General features: G+C 45.6%; 1 protein-coding gene across 2 annotated transcripts; it reads right to left on the reverse strand.

Moving 5' to 3' along the window:
• Window positions 1-4139: 4139 nt before the first annotated feature.
• Window positions 4140-11756, reverse strand: ACP6 (acid phosphatase 6, lysophosphatidic). 2 transcript variants are annotated; one of them, XM_031045034.2, is made up of 10 exons: window positions 11600-11756; window positions 10680-10808; window positions 10456-10586; window positions 9834-9913; window positions 8861-8948; window positions 7194-7326; window positions 6378-6478; window positions 4982-5077; window positions 4631-4796; window positions 4140-4318 (listed from the first exon to the last, which is right to left on the reverse strand). In XM_031045034.2, the coding sequence occupies exons 1-10, from the start codon at window positions 11720-11722 to the stop codon at window positions 4178-4180; spliced, it is 1188 nt and encodes a 395-aa protein (XP_030900894.2). In that variant the 5' UTR covers window positions 11723-11756; the 3' UTR covers window positions 4140-4177. The 2 variants fall into 2 exon arrangements, with proteins under 2 accessions (XP_030900894.2, XP_005144538.2); XM_005144481.3 differs by having other exon boundaries at window positions 11543-11756.
• Between the last annotated feature and the right edge of the window lie 13424 nt (window positions 11757-25180).

Here is a 25180-nt window from a genome sequence, read left to right on the forward strand (position 1 = left end):
TTTTAAAGTCATTTGACAGTGAAACAATACATTTTAAAGATGCTTGATGGTTAAAACTCCTGCGTCCGTCTAACTTAAGATGCATTTGGTATCTTAACAAAAGTCATGGATTCTCCTGAGTTCATGTCCATGCACTTAATCTTGGGGGCGTTACCTGGTCTGCAGTAGCTGATGGACAAGAGATGTTAATGCCTTAGCTGGCTTCAGTCAGAAAAACGACTTGGTAGATGTAGACTGAAAGTCTTCGTTTTGCTCTGATTTTACTTCTCCCCTTTTTTGCTTTATAAATGCAAAAGCTTTCTAGCTGCTGGCCTTGCAGATCACCTTGGGATCTGTAAGTCAGGCTCCCTTCTCTCCTTATTTGTAATCAATAGTAACTGTGACTCAGCTCTGGTAGTCATGATGCAGTTGAGATGGAAAGTGGGGTTACCACTTTTAGTTTCCTTCTCCTCCTCCTCTTAATTTTTTTCTTTAAACTTTAAAATCCTCCTCCTCCACCTTTGTTTGAAAGAATGAAATAGGCTTTATTCATACATGCTTGGCTGCTCTTCCTCTCTAGTAACATGGGAGGAAACAGTCTGCTGTTCAAATTATCTCATCCCAGATGGCTGCGCAGCCGGAGCACGGAGAGACTTAAAAGGTAAACCCAGCAGATGGTGAACTTCTGAAACGCAAAGTAATGCGCCTGCTAAATCAAAAGTTTAAAATATTTGAAATCTGTTTAAGGTAGTAGACTGTTGCAAACAGGTCATCTGTGAAGTACACTGACAGGTTTAAGCACCCTCCAAATAAACTCGAGCTTTGTACCTGTACCATGGGCTACCTAATCTACCAAAGAACATGACAAGCAAGTAGCCAGCCTTAAGAGTTTAGTCCTGACCTCCTGGTGGTATCTAATGGAGAGCATTTCAGAAGACAGACGATGATGTGGAGCTCTAATTTGTATCAGCCTTGGCTGGGATTTGAATGCTGGTAGTGCTTCTGGTACAATACAAGTATCCTGACCCGGAACAGACGTGGGTACCTGACTCTTCCTGGGGTAAGTGTGTAACCCTAAGCATGCTTCTTAGACTGTTGGAATACATTTGCTGTGCCAGAGTGTTGGGGCTACTACAAATGTAGTATACACAGGGCTTGATTTTTGTGGTGCTTGGTATGCTGTCTGCTATGCTGGTTTTCATTGTGGTAGCAGAAGAGGCTGCGTTTCACTTCTGCACTCCCGATGGTGAATGCTTTCGTTTCACAGCCTTGGCAGGCTGTTGGCTGAAACCTATTCCCTGTTTTGATACTGCTTGAGAAGAAATGATCCATGATTGATATAGGCCTGTATTTAGTAGTGTGTACTACACTGTATTGATTGGTAGCAACTCTTGATCTAAAAAAAGGTAAATTATCTTGCATATGTGCTGTGTCATCTTTCTGGTGTGGTGACCTCTAATTGAAAGATTTTTCAGGTTTGAGTCAGTCCATATACTTCAGTTTCTGTGTAACACCTAGCTTTATCATGCTCTTTCCACTTAAGGTTGAAGTGTATTATTAGGAGTATTCTTCAGGCCTTAAAAAGACCCAAACTCAAACTTCTATCTTTATTATGTTGGGCTTATTGACAAATACACCAGGCTCACTATCCTCTTGATCTCCTTTGACTTTCAACCAGCAAGCTTTTTATGCAGAGATGTAGGTCCTCATGATTGATTGCACACTCAGGTTTTAAGCTTACCATTGTTCCTGTCCAAGTCAGAGCATGAGTCAGGAAAGGAAAGGCATGCTGTGTTGTCTGGTGTACTGGAAGCTTTAAAAAAGGAAGTTTTACATGAGAAAACAAACCCCGAAATTTAAGCGGTTGTCTTTCCTGATGATTGCCTACTATACTGCCACTGCCTTAAATGAAACATACTATATGAGGATAGGTTTGCAATACAAAATGGGTAAAAAGTCTTCTAGGTTTCAGTTGACCAACCTATGTTAACTGCATTGTACTAAAATGCAACGGAGGCAGACTAACTTGTGATAGCAGCTCTAGCTTGAGCCTGGAGGCTTGAGAGAACCCGAGGTTGAACATGTTAGCTGCTCATGTCAGCAGCAGTTCTTGTATCAACAGGGTAAGAAAGCTTTGGATTTGTTTTTTTCTGTCCCCTGGGATTTGTCTTTCCCAGTTCTTGCAGAGAGCCTGCCTATTCATGTGAATGCACGAATTCCTTATGGAATTGTTTATTTCTGCAAATGTTTATTCCATGGTCTCAGAAATGCCTCAGCTCTTCTATGCTGTTTGCAGCTCAGCACTTCCCACTTACCTGTGTCTTAAAATTCTCCTACTGTCCCACCAATCCTCCTCTGAAAACATTATTCGTGTTGGTTGTGGTCAGAAATAACTCCTCTTTCACACTGTGGGCCATGGCTACCATGGAGTTGCTCAGTGGGATGAGACCAATACAAGGTCCAACCACTTCCACACCAAGAGGAAGGGTAATGCTGGAGCACAAACCCTGCAGGAGACAATGAAGAAATAACCTGTTCCCAGTGGAGGCTTCTTCCTAGCTACTGCCAAGAAGCTGGCCTATGTTTGGTCTTCTGTTGTTACTGAAACATCGTTACCCTGCCCAGAGTGATATGATTGTCTTAACTGTGAATGCAGTACCCTGTAATTATCTTACATGCACTAAGGCAGCTTGTGCTGCTGAGTTCTGTGTTGCAGTTTTTAACCTGGTTGATCACTGGTCAATTTTGCTGAGAGATGCACCTAACTCTTCTTTAGGAGAAGGTATATGAATTCCCTTTGTCTGCTGGTATGGCCAAAGCTTCTCATGGAGGCAGCCTCTCAAGTAACTTACAGTTGTATATGTAATATTTCCATCAGTGTTCTCCAAATGATTTATGCCATGCATAAGAGAGAGCTGATGAGAGCAGAACACACTGTTCTTATGCAAGGGTAGGACATTGATTTTTATATAATGGCATTGCTGCTAGGCTGTATAAAAACTTGGTGGAAAATAACAATGTTTTGTTTGCTTTTTTGGCTGCTTCTAATAGCAGTTCAGGGAGACCTCCAGCAATGTATTTAGTAGTCAAATTATTCCACTCACTGTGTGTGGTGTCAACATGTAATTGTGGTGGGGGCAGGCTAATGAAAGAGTAGAGGTAAAACCAGCCTGAACTTCACATGGAGAAGGCACTGTAGTGCCTCCAGTCATGTATCTATCAATGACTTACATTAACATCACTGCAGTCTGGTTTTGCTAAGTGAAAAGGGTTAACCTAGAACCAAAACTGCAGGGCCATTTTAGGCAATGGTTCCCCTATTTTAGCCTTTACATATGCCAAAGAAAGTAGGTCAGGATCCAGGCTTTATTTACTGACTGAAAATGGGGGTTTTGACAATGTAGTGATCCTTAGTGCTGCCTTACAGGGGAAAAGCGTTATTATTTCAGTTAGAAGCACTTCTGTTGGTTGTGTTCCTGTTTCAACAAGTGCAGAATAGATGCAATGCTGCTCAAAGCCCAAGTCAGTAGCAGCTCCTTGGACTTCCTTGTTTAAAGCACATTAAGCAGAGTTCACCAAGAGTGCATGTTCTTGTACTTGGCCCACTGTGGTTGTTTTGCTTGTTCACAGCAGAATTTCCATAATTAAAGAGCTTGGAGGCTTTCTGTCCCTTTGGAGAGGTTTTGTGTGCCCAAAAATGCCATCAAGAAGATGGGTAGCTAAATGCTATGCAATTTTGGAGGTTCATCTGTCTGCAGTACAAAACCTCCAACATGACAAAAGACAGGGAAAGGCACAGTGGCTTCTGTAGTTCGCCATGCATAGAAGCAATTGTTATGTCAAAGCTCTCCAGTCTGGTAGCACAGAGCAAGCTGGGCTTTATCCCACAGCCCCCAGCATACAAGGAACAGATTTTTCTCTCGTATTTCTGAAGCAGCAGGGCAATTTGAAAAGGTCTGTTCTCTCCTTTGCTGTTTTCAGCCTCTGTGCTTTTGTGTGGCTACCTCAGAAGTGAACTCAAGCCATTCTTTCATCTTGTTGCTAACAGTGAAAAGTGACACTGTGCCACCCTGTGTCTGGTAGGGAAAAGTTTCCTCATCTAAAACACCTTTAGACTAGGGAAGGCTGGCAGGAATATGAAAGAAAAAAATAGGCAAAGATTGTGGCAATAAACTGTTTTTAATTTAAGCCCACTTAATCATGAGTTGGTTTGCTGATTCCCCTCCTTTTGGGAGCACAGGCTATTGTACTCCTCTGGACTGACTGAGTACTGTGAAAGAACTTGTAGGAATTCTTGGAGTGGGCAGAGACCTGCTCTGCATCCTTTCACCACTTGCTCCTGCAAAGGCAAAGAGACAAAATCACTCATCTTGTGCACTGCCAAAGCCATTTTTTGCTGATAGTGATACATTCTGTGGCAGGGGAATGGCAAAGACATGGAGAGGTTCAAAGTCTTTGCCTAAACTCCCTTGGTTAACAGCCAGCTCAAGAGAAAAGAGATCTTGGCTACCATGGATGTGCCGTAGGTGTCCTACTCTGTTATCTGTCTGGATGGCATGCCCAGAACAAGTCTTGTTCCACAGCTTTACATGCATATATGGCAAAAACAGAAGCCCAAGATTTGTGTGAGGGACTCCCCCTGGGATCTTACCTCTCCATGGTAAGACATGCGAACAAACCACTCTTTGGACTGCTGGTGCTGATACAGTTCCAGGGTCACATCTGCAGCATAAGGTGGCCACTTGCGATCAAAGGTGCCCAGTGCCACCATGAGAGGAATAAGCGTAGTGTCATGAGAAGCATAGAGAATGAGCTTTCTGGTAAAAAGGAAAACAAAACCTAAAATGTTGGCTCTGTTCCTCCATGGATAGCCAGTAGCACTCAAGCTTCTGCTAGCGGATAAGCTTTCATTCTCTTACATTCAACATCCTTCTGAAGCAGCTTTTCACACTGACAGCAAGTGAGAATTTCTAACAATTACAGGAAGAGGTTTGCTTTGTACCTGGCCTTTCCCGCTGAAGATGCGTGATCTACTGCTTCTGTAATGTTCTTCCTTAAGGTATAGAAAAGGAGACCAACACTCATCTGAAGAACTTCTCTATGAAAGAGGCAGAAATAAATTTCAAATTAAATCAAACCAACACTTGGGAACCTGCTTTTCTCTTACAAATTGATAGTGTGTATTGAGTATAGTTAAGAACTATTAAATGAAATTCCTGTGTTTACTTTTTGTTTCAGCAGTTGCATAGTCACCACAGGGATTCTAATGTGTTTGCAGATTGGGAGGGGAGAGGTGTTAACAAACCATCTCCTGAGGTGTGGCCCACAAGGAAATACAGAAACTCCTTGATGTGCTCTACGCTATGTTGTTTCTTTAGGTGTGATTTTTGGATGCATGGTTTTCAGCTATGCTGACTGTACTTAACTGCAAAACAACAACTGAAGTGGTTTGGGTCTCTGGTGGGGAGGGGTGAGATTTAAGGTGGCAGCTATGTTTAAAAGTAAGTTTTTATCTCAGTATTGAACAAAAAGGAGATCTTTAAATAACTTCTAGTGTGAATAAACTCCCTCTACCTAGTGAACACATCAGTGGAAATGGGGGGGTGAGTGTGACCATGTGTTGTCTGGGTGTTGTAGGAGTGGGGGAAATCAGTCTCTCAGTACCCAAGATCTCTGTCTAAGGACAACTGCCCTAACAGAAAAGGCAAGGCCTGTGCCACCACCTGAGAAGAGCTGGCTAATAGGGCAGCTGCAAATGAATGTGCAAACAGCTGCCAGGCTGGTAACTCAGCCACCTCTGCAGACAACTGTGGAGGAGGTAATTAACTGCAGGTAGCAGCAGATTCTTTTACACGCAGTTACATGTGTGCAGGGCCTGGCATCATCTTTTCCACTAGCACCAACACTTCTCAGCCTAGCTGTGCAGGTGCCACCCCTGGGATGAACTTCCTAGGCTGGAATTTATAGTATACTTGTGGATCTGCAAGGACAGCCCTCTCTGTGCAGCCTCAGTGCTCAGGCTGGAAGCATCTCCTACTCTCTTCTGCTTTTCACACAGGTTCACATAACAACATAGCAACTGAGCATTCACTGCCTATCCCATGGCTTACTACTGTTCCTTGGAGACTACTCTCAACAACTGTCAGCAAGACAGAACATAAGCTCATGTCTCGGCCTCCTCAGCATGGACACACTCTTTCCTAGCTCGTGCTCTTGACCTGAGGCACTGGACTTTACACTGCAATGGTTGAGGTACAAACCTCATGAGGGGGCAGTAGCCTCTGGTGGGGGAAAGCAGCAGATCAGAAAGGACTTCCATCTGCCAAAATAAGCTGGCGTGGCTCATCCACCCTGGGTAAGCCTAAGACAATCCCTAAGGCTGGGATATAGGCAATCACCTTGAACCATCTTCCAGAAGGAAAAGCAGTGACTCGACAGATCGACGCTCAACTGTCTGCTGGAAGTTCTTCAGTACAGGGCAGCTTGGCAAATTATGCACCTGAAAGGAGAAGCTGCAGCATAACAATAGGGCTTGACCCTTTCTAAGCCTAGCCTGAAGACACATGGATGACTGCCTACAGAAAACAGCTGTTCATGTCACAGCATCTGTACTACAGTATTGTGCTACAGTATTCATATGAGGAGTTCTAGGATCATTTTAAACACACAGACTTGCTCTGTGTACTGAGAAGATGAATGCTTGTTCTTAAGAATGTATTAATGCCTTGTGCTATTCAACCAACAGCCAGGCCAATCACCATTAGCTCTAAGAAAAAAAAAGTAGGTACTAAGGGGGATACAAATATGCCCAGCCCCTTTCCAGTGGCAGAAGCAATCTGGCTCACAGGTAGTATGCTGGAGCCACTATTAAGATGACCATTAGGTGCTGACTACAAAAAAAAAAAAAAAACAAAACCAAAAAAGGAAAGCATTTTGTTAAGCAAGGCCCAACTGCTCTTTTAGTTTTATTTCATTACCCTTGAAAGAGATAGTGGATTTCAGTGTAAGAACATAAATACTGGAGATGAGTCTTCATCCTAGAGCAAGGCTGACTCTGCATCTTGTTTTTAAAAGGGCCATGTTATTTCTGTTAACTTTCTGGATTGCGTAGAAAGGTATGGGGGTACCACTGTTATCAGCGGGTGTTGGCACTCCGTGGTTTCTTGTGCCTGATAAAGGGATGTTTCCTTCTGTGACAGAACTGCCCAACTCACCTGCTCAGCAAGAATGTTATCCAGGAGGAGAAAAAAATCCACAGATGTATCACTGTCAATACCCATCTTCTCCTTAATTTTTTTCAAGTCGTCAGAGATACCTGGCTGTTGCAGAGCATCCTTCAGCTTATGCCTGTCAGCAAAGTAAGAAAACAGAAACTTTTCACACATCAGACTTTATCTTTTTGTATTCGTTTTTGTGATCCCAGCCCAGTGGAGTTGTCTTGCATCAGTGAGGGACAGAAGAAAAGCACCACAGGATACTGAGGGATTCCTGATGTTGGGAGTCTGAAGTTACAGAGCAGACACGTTGTCTAGATGTCAAGGATGGAATTTGCCTGCTCTCACAGGTGGGGTTAAAAAAATGAGCTGTGAACACCTCAGAAGTGGTTCCCATAAGCAAGGGCTGTGTATCAGTTAACAGATCTGGTCATACTGGAACAGTGTAAGTCTGTGTCTTCAGGAAGTAGCCTTGAACTGTTTCATGAAAGAAGAAAGGGTAGGAGCTTTGAACTGATTACTATATGGTGTGGGAAAAGGGAAACACCTAGATACTTGTAGCTTAAATTTACCTCTCACTCTGTTAGAAGCTATTTGCTTCTTCACATTCTTTTAAATTCTATTTTTAATAGTTTAGCTCAGAATATGAATGCTGGCCATGTCCTTCCAATCTGTTGCAGAGGTTTCAAATCTGTTGCAGAGGGGTGTTTTGGGGTTTGGTTTTTTTTTTTGGTTATTTTTTTTGTAGGAACATCTCTGGTTTCTGTTTGAAATCAAATATGCTGCAGGTTCTAGCATAGGCAGCCTGTAAGCTGGGGCAGTGCTTCTTACTGCAGCTTAAATCCACCCTTGCACAGTCACAAAATGCTCTTGGTGGGCTGAAGAGGGGGGAAGAGAAGAACTTGCAGTTTACTCCCTTGCTGGTCAGTTGATGTTAGTAGAAGAGGCTGAATGTACTGCTTCTATGGCCTGTCACCTCTGCACTGTCAAGAGCAACACTTGACTCTGCAGGCAAAGGATTACATAATGAGCTTTTGCAAGTGAATTCTGACAACTCTTGAGGTTTTGAACAAAAATATGCTAATGTATAATCCAACCAAACTGCCTCTGTTGTTCAGTTTCCACCCTGTGCCCAACCTGGCACAGACATTTGGAGTACTTGGCTCTGCAAGTTTTTCCTTCTGTCTAGGATGTTCCTTATTTTACTTCATTAGTCTTTGTTAACTGTGTCAAGGCTGAGTATATTTCAGTTTCTTTGAGGTATAAATGTGACAGGAATGTTGTAATAACCCCCAAACCTGAAACTGCATATAAAAAGGAGGCCCAATATGTTCATGCTTGAAAGGCTTGTTAAGGGAAGTAGATGACATTAATTCTGCCCTGCAGCAATGCCACAGAATAGCTGTACATTAGCTAGTAATGAGTGTTTGCTAGACACAGACTAAATTAAATTGGTCAAAACGTCTGTATTTTTTTCCTGCTGGTGTCACTGCCTGGTATATGACTCTGCTCACTAAAGTGTTTTATACAACTGGCTAACCATTCCCAAATAGCAGTAAGTGGCAGGGGAAGACATTGGGAAATGCGAAGAAAATGTGCTGTTTTAAATTACTGCTGCTGAAATGGAGCAGCAGTAAACTCATACAGGGAGTATGGCTGGCAATTACCTGCTCAAGCATTTCAGCCGCTGGCAGTTGTGGTAATTGGGATAGAGGATTTCAGAGCTTGCTTCATCAGTGACAATGACAACAGATCCTGTGGAACAAGAAGGAAGTCTCTCATCACCACTGCATCTTGTATATTTACACTGTTTTAATTGCTCTCACAGTCTTTGTGCTCAAGTCCATTGTTGTTAACTAGCAATTCCCCCTGAGCTATTTATCATTTGCAGCACAAGCCACTGTACTTGTTTTGTGCACACAGCATTTAATTCCATAGGGATGTCTGCTGTGCACCTTATAAAGTTTTCTACTTGTGTGTTCATTTTTCTAGTGTTTGCATGTGCCAAAATCAGTTTCTGTGTCATGAAGTGTAAGGAGCTCCGGTAAGTCACTTCTGTTTGCTCCTAGAACTGAATAGGGAGGGTGCAGAGGTGAGATCTTCAAAACCCAGAGTGTATTTGTAGGACATACATGTAATTGTCAACTGTAGGATACAGTTGAGAGCTATGCCAGATACCAAGCTCGTAAAGGATCATGGCTGAGATACTTGAGTTTCTCTGAGAAACCTTCTGTCCCTGCCCATGGCAGGGGGGTTGGAACTAGATGATCTTAAGGTCCTTTCCAACCCTAACTATTCTATGATTCTGTGATTCTATGTGCATCTAAACACTGGACCTAGACCTTTTTGACCTCTTGATTCTGAAGTGGGTTAATGCTAACCTCTTCAGTAGGTCTGAAACTGCAGCATTCATGGCAACAGATCCAAGCTGAGCACCAGCAGAAAGCTACACAGAGAGAGGGAGCAAGTGACAAGTTGATAAAGAACACACAGGACCAGGAGACTATGGGGAAGAGGGCCAGGCACAAAGAACCAGGGAAGAAGTAACAACCAGGAGGCAGAAAGAGGTGGGATATGGGAGGCATCTACATCTAGGGAAGACTTGAGAAAGGGAAGGCACTGGTCAGAAGTCTCCCCAACCTTCTTTCTGCTGTTGGTACAACCCAGCTAGCAGGCACCGTGTGGACTCCAGATTCCGGAAAATATTAGTGGAACGGATGCTGAAAGAGAGAAAGCAGTTTGTGAGGCAGCACTTTCTCCTTCACGCTGCAGTTGGGGAGGGCTTGCTGGAACTGAGGGTTCTGCCCTCTAACTTCCCTTCAGAGACAGTGGAGATAAATTGGCACTTCTCTGGTGTAATTTTTATCTCATCCTGAACCATTCTCTCCCAGCATTACTGATGTGAGCAGCAGGGATGTGATTCATCTCACTGAACTTTAGCTATTTCATCTACAGCAAGTTAAACTGTGCTTCAGAAACACCTGCTTCTCATCACTCCCCATAAAGGTCGTAATACAATAGTCTATGGCTAAACCTAGGTGAGATGAATTTGTCCCTGGCATCGCTCTCAGGACTGCTGGGGCATCAGATGTTTTGTGTTCAGAGTTCTAGTACCTGGCTCAGCAGGCTGTGCAAGATGAAGGGGCCAGCCAGTCTGCTGTAAGGTGGAGAAAGGTTTGCTACTCATAAAGATTTCCTAGCACAGGACTACATGTTAGGAAGGAAGAAGCAAGGGAAGGTCCAGGAGGGAACTGAGACTCACTAGACTTCAGCAGGCTTAAACGTTGGTGAGAGAAATTTGGCTTCTTCCACATAGCTTTTCCTCAGCCTTTCCCCCAAGGCAAACATCTGCTGCATCCCTAGTGTTGTCAGCTGCCCTGCAGTTGCACCACCCTAAGTACAAAGAAAAGGAAAGGTCTCCAGTGGAATATGGAAATAAACCAGTCTACAGAGAGAACATGAAACCACCATGAAATACAGCCTTACCTTAAATGTGATCTTTCTGTAATGTTCCTCATAGGGTGAGGGAGGTTGAGGGCCTCCATGTAGGTCAGTCACCATGTAATCAAACTTAGTCTGAGCAGGCACGTGTAAAAGTGTGGGATGCCATTCTACCTGTTTCAAACCAACCCACCAAACAGTGCTTCAGTTTGCTGGACTTTTAAGAGCATTAAACCAAGGCTGCACTCTTCTCTGCTGCCCTGCCAATACTACAGCACGAGGCAAGGAGCTATCTTTGTACAGCACACACAGAAGAGACAGCAGTGCAGCATCCTGGATAGGCTGTGCTGTGTATGGTCCACAGATGAAGCGCAAGAGATACCACAACTGTTTCCCTCCCGTTACAGGAGAAAGATCTGCAGGACATCGTTATTACTGCTGTTAGTTACACACCGAAAAGCTGCTTCAGCACAGCACCTGAACTACCGCCTGCCGGCTCACCAGGCTGCCGCGGCTGCGGGGAGGGTCATCCGCAGTGCCACCGGGGCACGTCGGTGCACGCTGGCTGAGCACCAACGCGTGGGGATGGTTCAGCGTTAAGGGGAAGCAGTGGGGGGAGCTGCGGCTGCGGCTCGGGATGCCCATCTCCATGTCCTTCCTCAAAGGGCTCCCTGCAGCCACAGCGCAGGTTATTCCCTCCGTCACCACCCGTCCAGCTGACAGCAGCGGGACCGCGCTATCCCTTCCTATTCGAACTCGCAAATCCCCTCGTTTGTCCCAGATTTACTCTCGATAGTACCTTGGGATGGGGGAAAGTCCCATTTACAGGGCTGACGGAGGCAAGGCAGCCACTCACCAGCGGGCACAGCCCGGCCCGGCCCCGGCACCCGCCCCGCTCCGCTCCTCACCGGCGCTGCCCCCGGGAGAGGCCGCAGCGGAGTGCGCGCCCCGTGCCGGAACACCACCTGCACCAGTTTCAGCTCCAGCTCCGGGTCCCGCTGCTCCGGGGCTGCGGCTGCCGCTGCCCGCCGCCGCTGCGCCCATAGGGCCAGGCCGCCCAAGAGGCACAACCGCTTCCCGCAGTCCATGGCGGCGGCCCTGCCACTGCCGGCAGCAGGCGGCACCGGCACCGCGCTGCGCCGGCCTGCGCGCCGGGACCGACGGGAAGCGGAGTCTCCCACTAGCTACGGATGGTGGCGAGGGCTCGGAGGAGGACTACAGCTCCCAGCGGGCACTGCGCCGCGGGGGGCGGGCTCAGCGGGACACTGCTGTGTGCAGGCCCCGGGGCGGGGCGGAGGGGGTCTGGGGCAGTAGCTGTGGCGCCTCGTGGGCGGCCCCTGCAGTCTGTGCTGTCGGTTCTGTGCCCGGGGTAAGGCCCCTGCGGGCGCAGGGTGCGGCTGTCCCGCAGGCAGAAACCCTTCTGGGTTGGGTTTTTCTCCTCCCCGCTCACCCTGTAGAGGCCACGGGAGCTGGGAATCGTTCGCGGGGGAAGAGTGTCCGGTTGTGCATAAAGTAGCTCGATTTTGGTGCCTGTGACGGAGAAGGCGCCGTGGTACCTGTAGATTTCCTGCCGCTGTGATTCTGGGCTGTTACCAATGGCAGGGCGTACTCTTCTATCGCATTTACTTCTCCCTGGTTCCCAGCTGCACCGCTTCCCAGTTAAATCCTGACAAGAAAGACAAAGATTGTTTCCCGTGAGGTTGCCCCCTGAAGAAGAGAGCAGCCCTGTGTGGATACACGTGGCATCAGCTCCACTATCAGCCAAGTTGATAGCTCGGTTGGGAAGGAAGCTCGGTGCAGGATGGCTGCACATGTCTGCAGCCCGCCATCTCCTGCTTCTAGGGGGACCCGCTGGAAACTCATCTATACCCAGTGTCACCAGCGGCTCAGTGCTTGCCAGGCTTTGCAGGCAAGAGTCCCCAAACCGTTCTGCAGCACAAATGCTGTGTTATAGACAGAAATCTGTGGCAAAGACAACTAATTTGCCTTGTGTTGGCAGGAAGACCTGGGGGTAACAACCACGATCAGCCAGTGTCACTTCTGAGGATGGCTTTATCTGTCTCTTAGGAACATGACCCAGCACAGTTCACATGATTTCTGGTTGGAGGCACCAGGGTGTCACAGGCAGCTGGGACATAGAGGGAGCAGGGCAAGGGTGAAGAGCAATAGGAAGGACAGGATGGTGACCTGCACAAAAACCACAGGGAGAACTGCAGTTTGTGAGAGGTTGGCGTGGCCGCCAGGATGTGCAGATGAGTGGATCTGGTGATCTCCTCGTGGCTTTCAGAGCAGTGCTGTTCTGAAAGGGTTACCTCGGTTTTCTGAGCTTAGAGCATGTGAAGCACAAAGGCATGACAAGAACAGAGAGAGAAGGACAAGAAAATGTTTCAGAAGCCAAGAAAATAACAAATGGAGGAATTAAGCCTGAATTTTGTGTTGTGGGAGGGCAAGAGGACAAGGATAGTATGGGGGAGAGAGAATAGGAAAATGTAGTTAAGGGAAAGAGGAAAAGAGTGAGAGGTGATGTGAAAGAAACAGAAGTGGGACAAGGAAAGAGGCTCATAGTGAGTTTATTTGAATTGCCATTCAAATGTTACCCTGGAAGAGAGCCCCAGTTCCTGTGACTGGGACTGCAGGGTCCCTCCTGAGGGATGTGGCTGCTGCCAACAGCTTCACTGTTGAGATGTTTTTGGAATACCTCGTGCCGCAGCAGGTGGGTGCCTCTAGAGGAGAATAGCACTCTCCAGAATAGCAGTGGCTGTCAGTGTTTTAGCAAATGGTGCTGCCCCTTTTTCCCTTTGTCCGGCTGCGTAGACATTTATTCCAAGATGTATCATCTTTGCAGAAGGCTTTCCAAAGGACCTGTTATTTTTACCCTGCTGTTGCTTTCTGTGACCAGACGAGGAGCAGAAGGCCAATCCAATGGCCACTGTGGGTGAGTTTTGTTCCACTGAGGAAAGCTGATGAGCTCTATCGAACAGGCAAGTTTCAGGATACCTTCCACTCTGAAAGCAGGGTACACATTTCCTCCTGGCTGGAATTTAACCAATTACAATTCTTACTATCTGCAAAATATTGCTGTTGCTATTGGTTGCCTTTTTATAGTGCTTCATGCATGTATCACACCTCAGGATGCTCCTGTATGATAAGTTTGCATTTACATCCTCATTTTCTTGGAGAGGAAGTTGAGTTACAGTGAGTTTTGTAGTTTGACCAAGCCGTGCAGTCACTGAGGGGCTGATACATCGAATAGCTAAACAACCAGCTATCAGGATTAGATTTTTGTTCCACCACATGGATTGAAATTAAGTAGCATTTAAAAAGTACCCACCAATGAAACAGTTTAGCCTGATGAGTTTCAGTGTTTGATTGTTTCTTGCATCAGGCGAACACTTTCTCCCTGAGTGCTGTAACTAGTTGTGGGGTGAATCAGAGATGCACTTGGAAATGTTCATGTACTAGAGGCACAAATAGCATTTGGAAACCCCTTAGGTAGGTGGTGGTTTTTTCCCCCTTGAATGGTGTGGGTCAGAAAATAGACTTCTATTACCTTGGCTTCTTTGGAACATGTCTTAATGGCCAGGTACTTTGCTTGCCAGAGTCACAGTGTTTTCCTACCCTTCCAAATACCCCTTCCATCCTAAAGTGTTCCCATGACTCTCTGTGTACAATTAAAGTGCCTTGATGTGACTATGGCTGCTGAAATCTCAGGTGTTGTAACTTGTCCCTGCTCTTGGATCATGGGCAAGAATACAGCAGTACTTATGTTCAGAATCACAGACTGCTTTCATCATTCCCAGCTGTAGAGCTAACGATGATGTCTTTGTGTCCCGCAAGGATCAGTGACCACAGTGGCTATTATAAACTAGTCAGTCTGGGCACATAAGCTGTATTGCGTTCACAAAGAGCAGAAGTGTATTTATAAATTGTTCCAGTGTGCTATATTGCTTCCTGTGGAACTGTAGCACTCTTGTCTGTCCAGTCTGTCTGTCGTCGTGAACCTAGGAGTCAGCTGCTTTGTGAGCAAGGCGCCTGGGGAAATGGAAGGAATGTTTCCACTCCTAATTTCTGTGATCCTTTGGGGTGGAATTGGCAAAAATAAACTCCCAAATGCCATGCAGAGCCCTCCCTGTGAGGCACCATTCATGGGACAGTGTATAGATCTATGCATTTCATCTCCTTTTTTGCATGTTTTCACATCAGCTGTTTACCTTCCCGCAGTGAAAATGGTGTGTGTCAAGACTTGCAGGTCAAACTTTTATTTCTGTGGGTTATATGGAACAGTCCTGGATGTCTGAATCATGGCATGTAGGGTTGGTGTAGTGAAGTTTTCTTCTGTGGGTTTTAGAAGCAGTACATCAAACAGTTGTTTCGTGACCCTTTTGCCCGGTAGTGCATGATTGTCCCTCTTTTCCTTTTCAATTGCAGACTTGGGCATTTGGTCATTGTCAAAGTGGCAGCAGGAGCCCTGGGAGCTGGCTCTGTGCTGGGTGGTTGTGTGCAGGTTCATCCCCTGCCCCGTAACCCAGAGCAGAAGATGCGCTCCCTGCCTTCTGTTTCTCTTTTGTGCAAACTTTGTCATCCTAAACTGGATGATGCCTATAGCCATCTGCTGTGTTTGGTAGTGTGTGGCATCCTGCCGACTCAATTATGCGCCTTTCTGGGATAACAGCAGGCCAGTTTTCTCTTCAACTTTGAAAAAGTGCTTTTCCTGCATAAATGAAGGCTGACATAAGTAGGAGCCCACAGAAACAAGCTGGATAAGCTGTTTCCAAGCCATGTCAGGTAGACTCTCCATGTCTGAATGCTGCCAGCGGAGCTGCCAGTCTTTCACTGTTCTGAGATGCTGCATCCTGGGGCTTGGCTCTTGGATGTGGTGGCAGATGTGCTCCCTTCTGGCATCACTTAACCGTTCAGCAGCTTCAGTCTTTACCAGCTCCTTTGCTTTTTGTGAATATACATTACACCAATTGGTTTAGGGTATCATATTAAAGGATGGTGCAAGTGTAAATTATGGTTGCATTTTTACATATGTACCCAGGGGAGAAAGGTCTTACAATGGATTGAGTCTTACAGTGGGTTCCTAGCAAAGTTATTCCATTATGCTTTCATACACAGAAGTGACCAAGCAGTAGAATTTATGTATGTGATACAACCTGTGACCTCAGTCATCTTTTGTGGAGACATAACTGAAATTTGGGGTAAAATGTTATCCTTTTATTTTGCTGCGGGCTTAGGATAAATTTTGAGACTCCAAGGCTGCTTCTAGTTTTCTTCTTTGCCTTCCATGCAGGTGGTGGACCTGATGGTTTCAGAATGTTTTCAATCCAGGTTTGCTATTTGAGTCCTCCTGGCTGTCCATGGTGCCCTGATCCATTTCCCCTTCACTATATACTCTTTTTTAAATGAGGATAGGGGTCAGATCAAATGGTAGGGAGCTGGAGGAGAGGACATCAATCTCGTCTTGGGGACCCCTGCTATTTACATTCAAGACATTTCTGGCCCCACCAGCTGTTCCATGTGTGTTATTTTCAGAAGGGCAATAATCCATGGGAGGTCAGGAGGGTGGAATTGTGTGAATACATCGGGTGAAGGAGATCAAGACACTTGGAAGTCCTCAGGCCTTGTCATGACAGGGAGTCAGGATCCCAGATAATTATGGCTTGCAGATTGGGAGAACTCAAGGAGAGCTCTGAATGTGCTGCTTGTGTGGTTAGGAAAGGCTGCTCAGCTGGATGTTAGCTGTTTTCAGGAGTCCTCTGTGTTTACACTCCTGGCAGGATGTTTCTGAACAATGATATATATGTATGTATATATATGTGTGTGTGTGTTAATATTGCTGCATTTCTGCATTTATTTTTAGCCCTTTCTAAAAATCTCCAACAGGTTTGAAAGATGCTGTGGATTGAGAGTGGTGCCTGGCGGCATTGCTCACATTGATGGTTGTCAGAATTTCCATGATAAATCTCTGCTTTGAAAGGCATCCTTCTATTCTGGGTCCTGCAGCTCCTGGGTACTGGGAAAAAATCCCTTTAAAAACTGCATTTTCCCTGCAGGTTTATGAAAATCATTTTTTGTTGGCCTAAACCAGGGCTTTTCAAAGCAGATGTTGAGTCTTGTCACTTTATTTTTCAGGGCCTAATTGCAAAAATATGGCAGATCTATTTAATGTGTTTCATATGGTCAAATGGAAAAACTGTTTTGCGTATCAGACTGACACAGACACTGGACCGTGTAAACCAGTAGGGAGCCAACAGCAGGTAGCAGCTCACCACCTTCAGCTACGATGAAGCACAAAACCACTTCTATTATGGCAGAGGCTGTGCAGTCTCCAGGTCTGGTGTAACTCCACTTCATGGAATCACAGAATGGTTTGGGTTGGAAAGGACCATAAGATCATCCAGTTCCAACCCCCTGCAATGGGCAGGGCTGCCTCACACCAGACCATGTCACCTAAGGCGCTGTCCAACCTGGCCTTGGGATCCCTGCCAGGGATGGAGCATTCACACAGGGTGCCAAGAACTAACAGAGAGATGAGACATACCATGGGTTTTTTACTTTCATAATCAAAGAGCATGCATATTGCTTTTGCAGCAAGAGGAATCCAGTACAGATCAGCAGCTGATGATTTTAGTGAACACATACATACTTACCCCTTATTAACTTTGTGGTTCATATGTCCATAGTGTCTTCCATCCATGTGGTGCAAAGCAGCTCACAGGCTTTAACATGTATCATTCCTCACTAAAGTTGTACACTCACCATTGTGATATCTGATGCACACCCAGAAGAAACAGTGTTGTGAGGAGACTGAATGATGTGCCCTGGTGATGCTGTGGATGCATGGCAGGGCAGAGAACAGCACACAGAACCTGGATGGTGCAGCAGTGCTGCAAGGACTGAGCTGCATCTGTTCTGAGAGCTTTCACTTTTATGGAAAGCTGCTGAAATGTGAGCTGCAATAGTACATTTGTATGCAGATGGTAAGTGCTAATTCAGAAAATGAAGGTAAAGATCTTGAAACTGGGTCCTGATATGCAGTGAGAACTGTGGAGGGAGCACTGGGAGCTTGAACTGAATCAAAGTCAGTGTAATTTCACATGCAGCGTTCAGCAGGCCATTTAAACTCAGATTGTCTTTTGGCAGATGGGAATAACACTTACTCTCTGGCTCACCAGGAAGGCTGTGAGGTACAGCACAGGCAGAAGGCTTTGTATATGCAAGAGCTCAGCTGTTTTTCAATCTATATTAGCTGTTTGAATGACAGCTATGACCTTTTCTTTAGGTCTTGCGTGACAGCTCTGGACCATCATGGTCACAAAACCACTGCTATTACAAAATGGAAATAGTCCTGTGTTGTTTTTGTGCATGTTGCATGGTTACATGCACAGTGCCATAGCTGTGTTTTACTGTAGCTCCAGGCACATAACAGACACTTTTTTATCCTGATTTGTGTTCCTCTGCAACTGATTTTCCTTTGGACACATGGTTTATTGGGTAGGGGTATTTTTATTTTATTTTAATTCTATTTGATTTTATTCTTAATTTTTGTTTTTTATTTTCATTTTTATTTTTTATTTTTGTATTTTACATGGGGGTGTTGTTCTGGTTCCCCTGTCCATCCATCTCTTGTCTATCTCAAGACACTGCATTCCTGTACGATCTCAGCACCTCCTTGGCAGGAGGCAAGGGCAGGTGGTAGTTTCTGGGTGAAGCCAGGCTCTGGTGACGTGCCTGTTCTCAGACACAAAACCCCCAGCTCCAGGAGCATGAGGGCACTTTCCAAAGTCTCAGCCAGTGCCTAAGCTGCTTGTCCAGGCTCAGTGTTATCTCTTGCTGCTGTTCTGATCCCATCTGGCTGTCAGCTGCACCAGCCACTGCTTCGTGGGTATTTACGCTGCTGCCAGTTCTCATGTCTCAATTGGGAGTCATTTAATGCGGGTGACTGAGATTCCTTGAGAGGAAGAATTCAAAGTATCCCAGACAATGGTGTGGTTAATATTGGTCTGGTTGTAAGGCGTTTTTAGTATTTATTTTAAGGACTGTTGACACACAAAAGTTTTTCTAGGGCTTTACTATCTGTGATTTCAGGCACAAAAAAGTGTCAGAGGCAAAATAATCTTGGCAGTAGAGTTTAATATCCTTCCCTTGTAAGATAATGGGAAGAGAAACATATTTAAACTGTTCAGTGATAGTGAGATCGTAAGAAAGGGACAGTGCAACATTTTTCATGAGGCATTTGGCTTTTCTGATGAGAGATTCCTGGTAAAACATGACTGTGAGCCAGCAGAGTCAGCAAATGAATCAGAGAAGGAACCGGGGCACGTCTGCCTTGGTAAAAAACTTTACTACGTGTTCTCTTACTCTCAATTAGCCTAATTTGAAGCGGGGAACTAATGAATATTGCTAAATGGATTGAAACAAACAGCAGCACTGTGGACAAGAAGTAATCATTATCAACTGCAGCCTATCGACCGCAGTGGATTTTCCACACATTTGTAGGTTTTAATCCTGGGGCGGCTGCTCTGACTGTGTGCTTAGTGCAGGGGGAGAGGACCTTAGCCAGCAATTTCCGATGGGGTCAGTAACTTGTATTAGTAGCAGTGCATGGCTTTTCAAACCCCATTGCAATCGTTAGAAATTACCTCATCCCTAGGCTGTGCTTTCCAACTGTTAATTAAAACATTTAGTCTGGAGAAGAGAAGGCTCAGGGGAGACCTTATCGCTCCCTACAACTGCCTGACAGGAGGATAGAGCTGCAGGGGACTGGTCTCTGCTCCCAAGGAACAAGGGATGGGACAAGAGGAAACGGACTCAAGCTGCACCAGGGCAGATTTAGATTTAGATGAGGAACAATTCCTTCCCCAAAGGGTGCTCAGCCATTGGAACAGGCTGCCCAGGGCAGTGCTGGAGTCACGTCCCTGAAAGTGTTCGCACACTGTGTAAATGAGGCTCTCAGTGCCATGGGTTAGTGGTGGCCTTGGCAGTGCTGGGGAACAGTTGGACTTAATGATCTTACAGGTCTTTCCCAACCCTGCTGATTCTGTGATTCTAATAGTTTTTCTAAGCATGCTTCTGTTAGAAAAGCAATCTGTTGTCAGAAACGTCTCCGTTGCAAATACTCATGTATCAGGATTAAAATGCCCCTTAACTTTGTCGTGTTAAGTGAAATAGAGCAAGCTGTAGACTCCCATTGCAGGCCAGCCTACGGTGCAGAGGTGCTGGGGATAACATTGAAGCTGCACAGTGTGCAAGTATGGTGCAGCCAAGACAGGCAGTATTTGTGTTTATGGGTCTGAGATGGTACAGGTGTGAGGTGCTGTGATGTGGTCTGTGTATGTGTGTGCATTACAGCCTTGCTGCTTGCTTAGAAATACACATGGAGCGGTGACAGCTCTGATTTGACTTGTGGGGAGGAGTGCTTTGAACCATAGAAGGCAGGCTGATCACCTTACCCCAGGTATGCACTAGGAGAGGAAAAGGGTTAATATGTATCAGTGGGTTTTTTCCTTTGCCAGTCTCTGTGCTGAGAGCTGTGATGTGCTTGTGCGGTTAGAAATATCCATCAGGAATCCGTGAGGATTATTGTTTTTGCTTGTTCATTTAATTAATGTCTTAACTGCTGATTTAGAACTGGATACTTCAATAAGCTCCTCAGAAAGCCTTCATATTTGGCATTTCTTTGGCAATGCCAGAGACTGAAGGAATCTGGAGAAACTGGAAAGACGGAAAGTGTAACAGTATCCCAAGAAAATACAAGACCACAAAGGGGAAAAATAATCCAAAGCCTAATTTCAGAGGATAGAAGGGTGAGAGTTCTCATTATCTGTAAGGGGGAAAATAAATGGGGGGGGGGGGCAGGGGGGAAATGACATTTTTCATTGGAATATCAGCTCCTACATAGGCTCTTGGGTTGACAGTTCATGCTGTGCAGTGAAGGTGATGGTAAGATCTGCTATACAGTGTACCTGCTTTCCCAGGTCTGGGCTGAAGTGGAAGAGAAGCAAGATGGTAAGCCAGCATGGCTCTACTGGACTACGTGATTGAGCAGTGGCTAATTTTAGACCCTTGTTTCTGAAACATCCTGCCTGTAGCCTGGCACCCATCAGACTTGTTCTGTCAGGAGCACTTTCCAGCCTCAAACTGTGTTCCCAGGCTGAAGAGCTGGCACAGCAGTTACTTAAAAAGCAAACCCAAACAAACAGCAGCAAATTTCTGACCTCAGGCCTGTCTCTCCCTGCTAATCTGATTCCTTTTAAGGGTAGGAGCTGGAGTTTAACGTGATTCCTAGTAAAACCCTGTGTGGAGCTCAATATGAGGGTGTTGGGTTTTGCTGGTTGTGTCCTACCAGCCCATATCCACTTCTAGAAAAATCTCTTGATGTGTCTTTTGCTTTCTTCATATTGCCATAGAGCTGAGCATCGCTGACATGCCTTTTTAAGGTGGGATTCATGTCCAATATGAACAAAGAAGTTTAACTCTCTCGTGGGTCCCTAACAGTTCATTTTGACCCCGTCTGTCTTACCCCTTCTCATATAAATTAACTTTGTGATAGGGAGGAGCTTCTGAGTATGAATAGTGAGTCAGAAAACCCAACTCTGAGTATTCCCCAGGCACCTTCCCACTATGATACAGCCCTGAGAGATGGAGATGTCCTCTCAAAAAGTACCAGTAGTCTGCAGGGGGCTTGGTTTTGCTCCTGCACACACTGCAGCAGGGCTGCTGCCTTGCAAGAGTTTGTCATGGGTCAGCCAAATGGAGTTTGTAATACAGAAATCAAGCAAGGCAAAAAGTGCCTAATCCCTTAATATGATGCAGTGACCTCGAGGGAGGAAAGTGTCTTAATGTAGCAATCCTACAGGCCTTGGTCCAGAAGTGATTTTAAGGGAATACATAAATATTGGACCTTTTCTGAGTTTTGCTTCCTTGCTTGCTCTGGGGGAATACTTTTTGGCAGCAAATGTGGTATTAGAGCTTTTATTCATCCAGAGACTGGTGGTTTTGCCTTAACAGGTAGGTTATTAAGCTCAGCATGGCAAACTGCTTTAGAGGATGGTGGAGTGTGTTTTATGCCAGTGCTGTAGTGCCTTCACAGTGCTTTTGCTACATGTGTGCTTGGGAAGCTTAGGATCCTGCAAGGGGGTAATGAAACCCTCTGTGCGGGAGCACAGAATGAGGAAAAGTGGTGTTCATGTGGAGAAGCTGCTTGAGGACTCAGACCTTTCCATGGCAACTTTGTAAGCAGCCACAAAAAGGTCTTCTCTGCCCCTTATCCACATCCATCCTGCTGTGGTATTCCACATGGGTATCCAGGATTCCCAGTGATGTCCTGGGCAACACCTAGGGACTAGTGGAAGAGAGCTAAAAATGAATTTGAAGTAACCATTATTTCTACCAGTCAGTACATCATGGTTCTCAGATGTTTGCTATTATTGATCTGATGCATAACCGTCCTTAAAACACCTTTTGGTGTGTATTTATTACACGTATTCTGTGATGGAGGTGCGCTGTTTGGTTTGTGACTGGCAGGATTGGTAACACAGTACTGCTTATGCTTCCTGATGGCTGGAGGGACATGCAGCTGCCTCTGGGGTGGGTATTGGCCAGTATGAATTTAGGGTTTAGTTTCCATGACTGACATTTGCTTTCTGAGAACTCTGTTGCCCGTCAGACTCGATGGCTCAAATGTCTGTGGGAAACCGGTGTTGGTATGTGAGTGTGGTCTTGGCAAGTTCAAAACCAATGTTCAGTGGAGGAGGAAAAATGAAGCATTTCTGCTTTGTTTTTTTGTTTTTTTTTTTTTGTTTTTTTTTTTGTTTTTTTTGTTTTGCTAGAGAGAGTTTATAAGCTCATTTGATCCTCCTTCTGTCATATTTTCATGACAATATTTTTCCTATATCTATATTTCTGTATGGTAATACAATTCCTGTGGTCCCTAGTAAGATCTTTAATTATCTACACCTTATAAGCTGCAAACACTTAAGGTGAAAGCAAAACTATTAACTGTATGCTTCAGAGTCACAGTTTTTCCCCATAAAGAGTGTATCTTAAGCTCATTCTTGGTCCATCTGCACCTCTGCTGTGGCTGGTAACCTAAGTACCAAAATGTTGCTCCTTATTCACAAATGTGTACAAAAATGGGCATCAGCCCTGTACAGGATCCCTTCCTGTAAGCCCTGCCAGAATCCATTGGGGCAGTTAGAGCCCGCTGAGCCAGGCTCATGAAGAGCCCCAGCCAGACCACAGTGTTGCAAGGGAGCAGCAGCAGCAGAGAGGGATCCCCTGCGGACAGCGGATCCCTTTGTTAGTGCCAGGCTTTCCCGGGAAGCAGCAGCGCTGGAAGGAGAGCTGCTCTTCCATGGTTCCTGCTAATGCTGGGGGTTCAGAGCACTTGCCATTGCTGTGGGCTGGGCTCTCTGCTATGCTACACTGGCTTTCTGAGTTGTGAATTTCTGCATTCTTCATACTTGGGCTATTTGCAGCCCCGTCAAGCATGTTCTCATTGCTGTGGACACACTGCTTTTGTTCTTTGGGTGGAAAAGTGTTTGAGGGGGGATTGTGCAGTCTGGCATCTTCTTACCTGTTTCCTTTAACAGTCTGAAACATTATCAGCTCTGAGTTTGCTTGAGTATTGCCTTGTTCGCATATTCTGAAGGAGGAGACAACTTACTTGACTGTGCTCTAGAATCCCTTTCAGTTTCTCCCTCATTTGTCTCTTGGCCCGCTCAGCTGTCCCCCTGTGCTGTTTGGGGAGAGGGACTTAAAGGCATGACTTTGTCTCGATTCATTACTTTGTTAGTTTTGGCATTCTATGTATTTTTAAATATAGCTTTTCCTTTTATAGGATTAAGTATTTCTGTTTTGAGAGCTTGTTGAAACATACGTTTCCCTGTTCTCCTATCTTAGGCTTGGCAGCTGATCAGCACAAAGCTGTAGATCAGAACTGACTTCTGGCTCCTTCAGACACCAGTTAGGGGCAATGCTGGAATGGTTTGAGGTGCTGACCAAGGAGATGACTGGGGATGGTGTTTCTGTTAAATGTTGGTTCCAGCTGTTGCTGGAGAATTCAGGTTTGAGAGGCTGAGTGGGTCCAGACTCTGGAGAAGAGAGGGACAAGAGCAGAATTAAAAGCTTTTGCATTATCCCACTCCCCGACCCTTTTCTTTATAAAGCTGCCATTTAAAGATTGAGTGCCTATCCAGGACTGAATTTAATATATAATGTTGTTTTAGGGCCATCCATCGGTCTGATACAAAGTAATAAATACAAAACCTGTCTGAAATGACAGGCCAGCTTCTCTGCTCACCGGCTGAAGTAAATGTGCTCCTACTGTGGTGTGATAACCTGGCCAGCCTTAACAGTGGATTCCAAGAATCACAAGTTTATGCTCTGTCAGCCAGCGTGAACATCCATCCATCAATTATTCCCCTCTTGCTATACCTATAAGACAGAACCAAGGAGGCATTAAGAAGTGAGTGGCAAAGTGAGATTATCTGCCTTGATACACGTATTCTCTAGGCTGGAGACAGAGAGGTGGGGTGGTTGTATTCCTGTGGTCTCAAAAGATCACCAGAACACCACCTGTGAACCCACTTGGATTTTAAAGGTCCAGAATGGCAGAGGAGTTCCTTATCCTCATTTTTTTGGTTATACTTTGCTCTCCAGCAGAGACTGTAGCTTGGAGTTTTTAAATGTTGGGCTATTGCTTTTTATAAACCAAGAGCAGTTTATTAAGCAATACCTGGGTTAGTGCTTGAGTGGCCCTTTGAAACAGTAATATTCAATAGACAAGCTTTCCAAGGAGAGTGATCCTGACTCACTGCTTATTTCTCCCAGGAAATGGCACCCTAAGCCGCAGGCATGTTCAGGGCTGTGCACATGCCAATTAAAAGCCCAGGCCTGCAGGACAAATCCTGCCTCCTTTCTGCATTGTGTGGCTGTGTGTGCTCAGGTGGCATCCTCCTTTCTGGTCTGAAAATCCACAAACCAAGGCTCCTTTAATCTTAAAGGTTTTCTGCAGTTTCTAACACAGTTGAAGGTGCCCTCACTGAATTCCAGTTTCATTCCTTATGCCCCTCTCAGGGTCCTTGTTGGGACCCAGTACTTTACTGGTCTCCAGCTTCCCAGCCTACAGAGTCCCGTGGGATGGGAGACTGTGGAGAAAAGAAGGAAAGGCACTTCCTTTGAATGGACACGGAAACCAGGATCAGAAGGAGGGAGCCTGTGAAAGTTGGAAAGTGAGAGCAGGGGATTAAGTTCAGAGAAGGGGACATCAGCTGGAGGAAGAAAGGATTTTCTTTGGTCTGGGCAGCTACATTTTAAGAGAGCTGAGTACCCACAGGAGCTCTCTGCAGGGATGTGTAGCAGTGGATTCTCAATGTCTCTTTAAGACCTTTTAAAAAGTCTTTTGGGGTTCTGTTGCTGAATGGACAAACAATCAGATGCTCAGGGTTTTGCTACCCTTTCCCTGCTGTGTTGGCCTCACGCTGCAAGTGGCCAGTCTGGGTGCAGAGGTGTGCTAGGGAATGCAAGAAGGGAGTGTTTCC

This window comes from Melopsittacus undulatus, chromosome 2 (genome assembly GCF_012275295.1).
Source record: "Melopsittacus undulatus isolate bMelUnd1 chromosome 2, bMelUnd1.mat.Z, whole genome shotgun sequence".
NCBI lineage: Eukaryota > Metazoa > Chordata > Aves > Psittaciformes > Psittaculidae > Melopsittacus > Melopsittacus undulatus.